Consider the following 10329-nt stretch of genomic DNA (forward strand, 5'->3'; position numbering starts at 1 on the left):
ATTTCTAGTCATTCAGAAGTAAGTTTTATTTTTATTTTTTGCTGTACTAGGAACTAAACCCCTTGGTTCCAAACATGCTATGAGAGTGGCTTTCCTAATGAGTCACATCCCCTGCCTCTTTGTTTTTGAAACAAGGCCTTGTTTTCTTCCAGTCTGGCCTTGAACTCCCAGGCCAGCCTCCCAGAGTGCTGAGATTATTAGGCATGTGCCACTACACCCAACTTTTCTTTCTTAAATTTTGAGACAGTCTTGCTAAGTTGCCCAGGCTGGCCTTGAACTTGCAATTCTCCTGGGTGAGCTTTCTGAGTTGATGGGATTATAGGTCACCCTAGTTGGAATAAGACTTTTATCACTTTTCAAGATCAAGTGTGAAGTGTGAAAATAAGACTAAGAAAAACTAAGACAGGGCTGGTAAGACAGCTCAGCGGTCTACCTGCTTAGGCAAGTGCTCAGTGATGGTGGTTCAACCACCTGCACCACAGGCTGTGGCAGCTCTGCCCCCAGGTTGGGCTCAGCTGGCCACAAAAAAAGGGGCAAGGTGATAACTCAGTGGCACAGGCACCTGCCTGTCAAGCAGAGAAGGTCCTGAGTTCAATCCCTGGTATTACCCCCCTCAAAAAGAAAACTAAGGCAGATAAAAATCCGCTAGTGATTTTGAAGAATTTATTTTATGAATACATCCTTCATATCCTTGGTAGTTAATATTTAATATAACTTCTTTGGGACCACTTTTTTTTTTTTTTTTTTTTAAACAGTACCAGGGATCAAACCTGTGACCTTACATATGCCAGGCAGGAGTTTATGCCACTGAGCTGTCTGTCTCCCCAACCCTGGACCACTGATTCAGATACATCTATTTTTCCTTTTTTAGCAGGGATACTTTCAGTGTATTCCTGATCCGTATTTTAAAATTAAACATGTAGATTTCTAACTATCATTAAATACTGATGCACTACAACACATTTAAGTATCAATCATAGGTGAGAGAAGCAAACTGGTATAGCAGAAAGGTACAGAATCAGGTGGCCTATCAATACCTGGGTTTCGTCAGCTAGCAAATTAAATATATTTCAGCATCACACATCTCATACTTCATGTTCTCATTCTATAACATGACAGCCTGCCTTAGAGATGTTAAGAGTATTACATATTGAGCAGAAGTGTTTGCTATTATTAACATTTCAACTTTGGTGTTCTCTCTTTTGTGTGTGTTACTCGGGATCAAACCCAGAGGTTTCAAGGTCCTATACTCCCAGATCTTTCTTATTTTTTATAGAGGGTCTCACCAAGTGGCCAAGGCAGGGCTGAAATCTGTGATCCCCCCTCCCGTTTTTTGTTTTTTTTTTTTTTTTTGTGGCCAGCTCTGTCTGCCCTGGGGACGGGGCTGGTGCAGCATGTGGTACCAGGGATTGAACCATGGTCCTTGTGTTTGCCTAAGCAGGTGCTTTAGACTGCTGAGCTATCTTGCTGGCCTGATCCTCCCCTTTCTTAGCCTACCAGAGTGTTGGGATTATAGGGGTATTCCAACACACTTGGCAAGATCTTGTTATTTTCTTGTCTTTGTCCCATGATACTGAAATATATCAGATTGTTCTCACCTCAGTTTATGCTTATTTTAATTCTTGAAACATATTTCTCCCACTTTCATCTTTTTAACTTCAAAAAGTCTGAAAAAATACAGCTCCTTTATAATAAGTATTATGAAATACATGTAGGCCTGTTCAAATGGTGACGTTTCTTTTATTAGCTTATCTGTATCATAAACTTTTTTTTTAATTCTGAGAGCTAAGGCAGCTAATTAAGGAATTTTTGTAGCATCACTTCATAATAGCCTAAATTGGGCTGGTCGTATGGACCTTGGTCCTGCTGAAGTAGGAGAGCAGTTTGAGCTCACCTAGTCAACGTAGTAAGGCCCCATCTCAAAACAAAAAAACAAAAATGAAAAAATATCAGTGGGCTCGGTAGCACATGCCCATAATCCCAGCACTCAGGAGGCTGAGGCAAGAGGATAAATAGGAGTTAAAAGGCCAGCCTGAGTCATACAGGCTGAGTTTTGTTTGGAGACAGTGAGATCCTGTCGATAAACAAAAGGCAAAACAGGAAGAAAAAAAACACAAAAACAAGAGCCTCTCATAGAAGCAAAATATTACATTATCACTACACAGGAAAGAAAAAAAAGTAATTTCTGTATCACATACCCTGCTTCCTGTATGCCTTCTTCTGTTAGACATCGGCGAGTGACTTCGGCTCCTTCGCCGCCGGTATTCTGGTGTATATGATCTACTTCGAGAGCGTCTTCTATGAGAGTGAGAGTGGGATCTGGATCGAGTGTATCGTCTATGAGAATGCCTCCTTGACCTTGACCTTTGAGAGAAATAAATTCAGATAGAAAAAAAAAGCTGCAAAAAATGCCTAACAATCTTTTTGTTCCAAACTTGTATACACATATTGCTGTCTATTCATAATTACTCTATCCTTTTTTTTATGGTAAGCAGATGATCTATTTATTTGTTTATTTAGTGGAACTGGGGATTGAACTTAGGCCCTTGCACCTGCCAGGCAAGCACTTAGTCTACTGAGCCATCTCCCCGGCCCCCCTTTTTTGTATAATGGAGCTCAAACAAGCACTCAACCAAGAAGGATATTCCCAGACTATCATTTTTCTTTTCTAAGGAAAAAGTAGTATCTTGTTCTCTGAACTCACTGCAGCCATTCTTCCTATTCTCAGTCTGTCCTTTTAACATTCACTCCTTCCACCTTATAAACACGCTAAAGTATGTTTTGTTTTTTTTTTTCCTTCCTTTAAAAAAGAAAAGCAGGAGTCGGGGAGATGGCTCAGTGGAGTAAATACTTCCCTGGCAAGCGCCTGAGTTCAATCACTGGTTCTGAAAAAAAAAAAAAAGGAAAGAAGAAACAAAAGAAAAGCAAGGAGGCTGGCCAAATAGCTCAGCGGAGCAGGCACAGGGGCTAGGGGTTCAATCCCAGGGCCTGCCGTGCCGGTGCCAGCCCCGGCATGCACTGAGATGGAGAATGGGCATGGTGGCCCATGCCTGTAATCCAGCACTTGGGAGGCTGTAAACAGGAGAATCACTATGAGTCTGATCTAGTAGTGAGACCCTGAACACCCTACAGACTCTTCCCTAAAATATGGGGGGGGGGGGGGAGGAAGAAAACGAAAAGCAAAATATTACCACTTCCATAATAACATTTTTTTTTGATTTTTTGCAACATTCTTCACAAGAGTTCTATATTCTCCTGTTCTCTGTCTTTTTGAGACACAGACTTGGTATGACTCTCATGCTGGCCTTGAGCTCACTTTGTAGCCTAGGTGTTACAGTTTGTGTATAGGTGTCCCCCCTAAGTCTCATGTAAGCCATGGCGTCAAACTCTAGATTTCTAGAGTTTGTGATTAACTCATGATCCACTGGGATTATGGGTGTGAATACTGCACCCAGCCTAGGGCATATATCCTGAATACAACATATAAGGGAGTCAGACTTGCTCCCTGTAGCCATTGTTGCCTTTACTCCTCTGATTCATTCTTGTTCTTTGTTGCTACCATGAACAGCTGCTCTGAGCGCAATGTGCCACGCTGCCTTGAAGCCAGCTGAGTACAGACTGAAACCTCCACTGACTTTCCTTCCTTCATTCCCCCCCCTCTTCATTTTGGGTGCCGGATATTTGTACCAGCAATGAGAAGAATAACTGGGACACCAAGTTGGTTGGTCTTAAACTCACAGCAATCCTCCTAAGTGCTGGGATTACAGGCATGCTACCTCTGTATTCCCTTGTATAGAAATACTAGCTATACATCCACTGCTAATCATTAGTTCCTTTCCAACCTTTCTTTGGTTTACTGTAATCTAATATTTGCTAAGTTAATTCATCAACAACCGAAATATTCATTTAATAGGTACTTTTAAAAAATCTCTATGCCTAATAAAATTTTTTTAATAATTTCACCATTCATGTAATTCATTCTTAAACTCAGAGACTAATAGTGATGTTTGTTAGTCATACAAACTAACTTTTATGGACCAGTCAGATAGCTCAGCAGCAACTGGGGTTTGATTCCCAGCGCACACCTGGAATGCACTAAGACAGCAACTGAGACTAGGTGTGGTGGCATGCACCTGTAATCCCAGGACTTGGGAGGCTGAAAACAGGAGGATCCCTATTAGTCCTATCTGTGTAGTGAGACCTGTACTAAAAAAAAAAAACCCAAAAACAAAAAAACTAATTTCTATGAAGCAGACAATAAATATAAATTCTTTTTTTTTGTTCTCAAGTTTTTATTCTGTTCATTTTTAAAAAATTGTTATTATTTTTATTTTTTATTTTTTACAGTTTCAAAGCTGATTAATAAATATAAATTCTAAGGGCCACAAAACTTAAAGAGAGCATAAAAGCACAAGAGGGAAGAGAATAAAATGAAGGAAAATTATGAAACAAAAGGCAACAAGCAATAAAACTGAGTGATTTAACAGCATTTGCTAGGTAGACAGGAAAAAGGGCTCTAGGAATAGCAAGAGCAAAAATTCTTTGGCAAAAAGGGAGTGCATCATGTGTTGGTGGTACATTCCTATAATCTCAGCTACTTCAGAGGCTACCGGTAAAAGGATTCCAACCAAGTTCAAGTCAGCCTGAACTACTTAGATGCCATTTCAAAGCAATAATAAGGGCTGGTGAGATAGCTCAGTAGAATAAGCACTTGCCTTGCAAGTGCAAAGTCCTGAGTTCAATTCCCGGTACCACAAAAAAAAAAAAAAAAGACTCAAAGCAATAATGAAAAAGGGTTGGGGCAGAGCAATTGTCTGGAATGCACAGGGGTATTACAAAAAAAAAAAAAAAAAAAAAAAAAAAAAAAAGATGATGGCACAAAATCAGGAAGGAATTAGGGTATTTAGAAATTAATTTAGTTAAGTGTTGAGATTAACACTGTGTCAAGGCTAGCCTGGGTTACAAAGTGAGTTCCAGGCCGGCCTGAACTTCATAGTGACACATCTATAATACCAACACTTGTGAGGTTGAGGTAGAAGGACCACTGTGAGTTCAAGGCCTGCCTGGGCTACAAAGTGAGTTCAAGGTCAGCTTCAACTGCATAGCAAAAGCTGGCCTCAAAGAGGTGAGAGGAAAAAAAAAAGATTAACACTATATAGTTTTTGTTTTGAAAGTATTAGGGATTGGAACCGTGGGCTATGCACAGGAGAAATAAGTATTCTACCACCGAGCTGACATAGAATTCTTTTTTTTTATTTGTTTTTTGAGAATTCAATTCTGAGACTAGATTATGTTACATTGACCTAACTTGGTTTTGAATTTGTAATTCCCCTGCCTCAGATTCCCAAAGACCTGGGATTACTGGCATGCATCACCACGCCTGGCTTAACAATTCTGAGAGTTTTCGAAAAATTAAGTTTCTGAGAGGGAAAGAAAATCCTAAGTGGGCTACTATCTAAAAGTAATCATTTGAGGGTAATGAGTGGAGATATGTATGAAGAAAACGTGGAGGGCCGGGGAGATGGCTCAGTGGAATAAGCGCTTCGCTGGCAAGCTCAAGGACCTGAGTTCAATTCCCGGTTCCGGAAAAAAAGAAAAAGAAAAAGAAAACGTGGGTTTATGCAATACCATCAAACACGATATTCCCAATTTTACTCAGTAGTACTAATTTATAGCCTAATCTGTCATTGAAAATATCAACTGTTACTTAAACAAGAATGAACGGGGGGATGGGGAGATAGCACAGTAGAATAAGTGCTTCCCTGGCAAGCACAAGGGCCTGAGTTCAATCTCCGGTTCCGTTAAAAAAATAAATAAGTAAATAAATAAATGTTAAGAAGGGTGAATAAATCAAGCATGGACTCGATCTTGGACTTAACAAAGAAAAACACTATCACTGTGACCCTCAAGAGAAATATACCCTTTGAGCTTTAATTTTTTTTGGTGGTACTAGGGATTGAACCCAGGGAGTATGGTACATTCCCAGTCCTTTCCTTTCTTTATTCCTCCTTCCCTCCCACCATTCAATTAATTAATTTTTTTTTAAATGTATGAGGTACAGGGGCTCACTACACAGCTCAGACTCAGTGATCCTGTTTTCAGCCACCCCAGTGCTGGGATTACAGTTGTGCGTCAACAGGCCAGGACTCGCTTGCTGGCTAAGTGCGCCCCAGGGGCGGGGCCAGCGCAGCATGCAGGACCAGGAATCAAACAAACCCTTGTCCCTTTGCTTGCCAAATCAGGTGCTTAGTCCCACCAGCTATCTCACCAGACTTCTCCATTCATTTAAAAAAATATTTTTTGAAACATGGTCTTGCTAAAAAGTGCACATTATAATTAAAGGCCATTAGGCTCACTCTATTTAATGTCACCTAGGCTGAGCTGCAAATCTTCTTGCTTCTATATCCTAAAATACTTGCAGGTGTGTGCTACACATGGCATTGTTCAGGTTTTTAAAGTTTTCTGTCACACCCAAGTATACCCTATTTGATACAACAAATCAGGTAGCACATCACTGAAGTTTTTGTTGTCATCATTTGGCGATTTTTCTTCTCTCCATTTTCATCTGACCAGAATTCCAACTCCAACATAAGTTATACTTTTCTTATAAAGGATAGAGAGAATATAAAGCTTAAAAAAAAATTCTCAAACTATAATCAAAGTTCCGCCAAAAAAAAAAAAAAACAAAAAACTATAATCAAAGTGTGATGGCACATGCCTGTAATGTCAGCACTTGGGAGGTAGAGGTAGGATTACAAGGCCAGCCTAGACTATGCAGCAACCTCAAGGCCCTGTGTCCCCACCCCAAGAAAGAATAGCAATTAGTGTAAACTCAACCATTTTCTTTCTTTCTTTCTTTTTTTTTTTTTTTTTTGGCGGTACTGGGGATTGAACTCAGGACCCTGAACTTGCCAGCAAGTGCTTATTCTGCTGAGCTATCTCCCCAGCTGTTCTCCTTATTAGAGTACACAGAAGTCTAAGCATTTATGTAGAATATATTATTACTAAGTTTTACTAAGTTCTGCAACCTGAAAATGTCTTAAAGTATTACTTTTTTTTTTTTTTTTGCGGAACCAGGGACTGAACTCAGGCTCTTGCACTTGCCAGGGAAGTGCTTATTCCACTGAGCCATCTCCCCAGCCCCTTAAGTATTATCTTAAAGACACTTACCGGGATTTGGATCTTGATCGAGAATGGGATTCAGAGTGTTTGGAAACCCTTGATGGACTACGAGATCCTGACCTGCTCTCCGATTTTACACGAGCAGGGGTTCCGGTTGGAGATTTTGACTGAGAGCGAGACTCCTAACAAAGAAGACAGTATTACAAATGGCACTGGTCACGTAGATGCCTAACACCTAACATTTAAAGTACCGTAATTATTTATATTGATTGCTCCTGAAAAACAAATGGTTAGGCAATGCCCTCCAGAAAAAATTTCAGCTCATTAATAACCCATTGTTAATACTGCTAACTGTCCTCAACAATTCCCTACTTGAACCAGATCACCAATTCTCTATTAACTAAGTAATCATGCAAATTCATCTACAACTTGATCATACAGACACTGGAACATAAACCATACATTTACTTAACCTAGGACCCATTCATTCTTCCAGATTCTTTTAATTCTACTTCACTCTTGCTTTCTACTTCTCTTCATTCTTCATTTTTTCATTTTTCATACTTCGTGTATTCTTCCCCAATTCAAACAATTCAAAATAGCCTTAAAAAAATATTCAAGTGCTTCTATCTGACCAATCTTCTGTTCAATTTTTTCCCCCATTCAATTTTAATTTTCTGATCTTTAATACTTTTCATTAGCCTTCTTTTATCTTGATTTATCTTCCACATTCTTGGAAAAAACTCTTCAATTTCTTCACGAACATTAACCTTAATGGAAAAAGAACATTTAGTATATTTAAGCACGTGGGGATTATAAAACTCTGCTGGAGTTCAGAATGTTATCTACCAAATGGAAAAACCAGCAGGTAAAGTGCAAATCACTAGTTTTTTTTTTTTTTTTTTTTAACAATTTAATAGTTTTTAAAATTCTCAATAGTGTAGTTTCTAACAAAGAGAATTTATTGAATTTCTCTAATTTTCCCCATACTCTTTACCCTCCTCCCCTTTCAGTTTCATTCCTGTTCCTAAAATGTAAACAACTTTAATATACTTAATTCAAACATAAACGTACTATGAACTGCACCCCCCACCTAAGTTTCCACTACTGTACAACCTAAAGATTCTTACTGATCTCAAAATAAGCTTTCACTAACTCATGCTAAGAAACCAAGCTATAATTAAAGCAAAGCATTCCAGGCCAAAACAGTTGCACAGACCTATCTAAACTCACATAATACATATGCCAAAGATCAAAATTAGAAGACTAGCAAAATTAACAATATCTCTCAATTTATCTGACCACTTTTCTTGCTTAATCAGATTTAACCAGAACAATATCGTCTGTGAGCAAGCATACTGAAAAACTAGGGAAAGAGGAAGCACAATTTTTTTTTAACATTTCCCTTCTGGCTTCAAACACACATACACAGAGATACACAAAGACAGACAGACAGACAGACAGACAGACAGACAGACAGACAGACACAGGCACACACACCCTTCCTTTAGTGACTATATTTCCTACACAGCAAAACTGATCTCTGAAAAAAAAAAAAATTGGGTATAATATTTTCAGAATATTTGCAAACTGATTAAAAGCTTGCTTGACAGAAATGATAAACCTATGACCAAAACAGAATGGACAATTCTACATTAAAGCCTTATTAACCTCAGCAATTATTTCAATTTCACAGCATCAATTCCACAAATTTTCATTTTTGTCAGAAGATTATCACAAAACTTTAAAAACTTCTTTCAAGTTTTAATGTCAAAAGATTAAGAATTATAATAATGTTGGTCAGTCTATCCATTTTTAAAGATGAAAACAAAACAGTTGCCTTTCTGGGGCTGGTGAGATGGCTCAGTGGTCTAAAGCACCTACTTAGAACAAGCTTAGCAAAGCACAAGGACCGAGGTTCAATCCCCTGCACCACATGCCAGCCAGCCCCACCCCCAGGCGGGCTGAGCTGGCCACACACACACACACAAATAAAATAAATAAATTTTTAAAAAAAGTTGCCTTTCTGTTCAGTACCAATTTTTGGGACTGGGGAGATGGCTCAGTGGAATAAGTGCTTCCCTGGCAAGCGCAAGGGCCTGAGTTCAATCCTTGGTTCTTGGGGGGGGAGGGGGAAGCCAAAGCATTCAGTATAAATTTTTCCCACTTTGCTACTCCAGTATTTCATATCTCAAATTTTAAAAATTTATTTGGTACAGGGTCTTGCTACACAGCTCAGACTCACAGTGATCCTCGTCTCAGCCTCCCCTGTGCTGTCATTACAGGCTTGCGCCACCACACCCAGTTTCAGTCCTGGCACAACATGAAGTAGCATGGCATGTGGTACCTGAAATTAAACCTGGATCCTTGCGCTTACCAAACACACATTTAGACTGCTGGGCTACCTCCCCAGCCCTCATCATACCTTAGATGCTTGTCAAATTCTTGGACAGATCCCTGGGGCAGAATTTTTAGCACTTAAGAAAAAAAAAATAGGGTATGGCTAACATGCTCAGAGCCTCACAGGCTGGTTCTGTAACTGCTAACAACATCATCCTTTTGGCCTTTTTCTCTCCCCCCACCCTATAATTTTATTGAGAAATAGCAATGAGACAGTTTCAAATCAAATTGGTAGGACAGTTTCAATAATTAACACATTGCATACATTCTTCCTAGTGGTTAATTGCTGTACAACGGCCTTTTTCTTAAAAAAAAAAAGAAAGAACAAAAATACTCCTCTGGCATAGCACTCATTTGTGGTACTGCTGAACAACATCTATGAACATTACCACAGCCTTTGAATATGAATATATATATGTGTATGTACACACACACACACACACACACACACATACACATATATATATCTGTGCTGCCAAACCTTTAATTTTAGGAAATAAAAATCACATTAAAAGTCTAAAATTTACTTTCTCCCTCATCTTGCTTAAGTCATGAAGTGGTCAACATAGGGCTGGAATGTGCAATCCTCCTTGCCCCAGCCTCCTAGAATAGAAAACTTACTATTAAATGTTTCTCTCTCTCCAGGACTGGGAATTGAACCCAGGACTTTGCATTGAGCCACATCCCTAGCATTTTTTTTTTTTTTTTAAAAACTCTGATACTGAGGCCAAATCTCCCTAAGTTGCCCAGGCTGTGCATTAATTTGGGATCCTTCTTGCCTCCCAGTATACTGGGATTATAGGTGTG

General features: G+C 39.2%; 1 protein-coding gene across 1 annotated transcript in view; it reads right to left on the reverse strand.

The window, feature by feature from the left end:
* Positions 1 to 10329, reverse strand: part of Tra2a (transformer 2 alpha homolog) — a 31514-nt gene that overhangs the window by 10168 nt on the left and 11017 nt on the right. Inside the window, exons 2-3 of the mRNA XM_023709937.1 lie at positions 7171 to 7304; positions 2200 to 2364 (exon numbers count right to left, since the gene is read on the reverse strand). Of these exons, the coding sequence (XP_023565705.1) occupies positions 2200 to 2364; positions 7171 to 7304 (299 nt within the window). The remainder of the gene's footprint in view (positions 1 to 2199; positions 2365 to 7170; positions 7305 to 10329) is intronic.

Source organism: Octodon degus, unplaced genomic scaffold (assembly GCF_000260255.1).
Source record: "Octodon degus isolate 3935 unplaced genomic scaffold, OctDeg1.0 scaffold00015, whole genome shotgun sequence".
Taxonomy (NCBI): Eukaryota; Metazoa; Chordata; class Mammalia; order Rodentia; family Octodontidae; genus Octodon; species Octodon degus.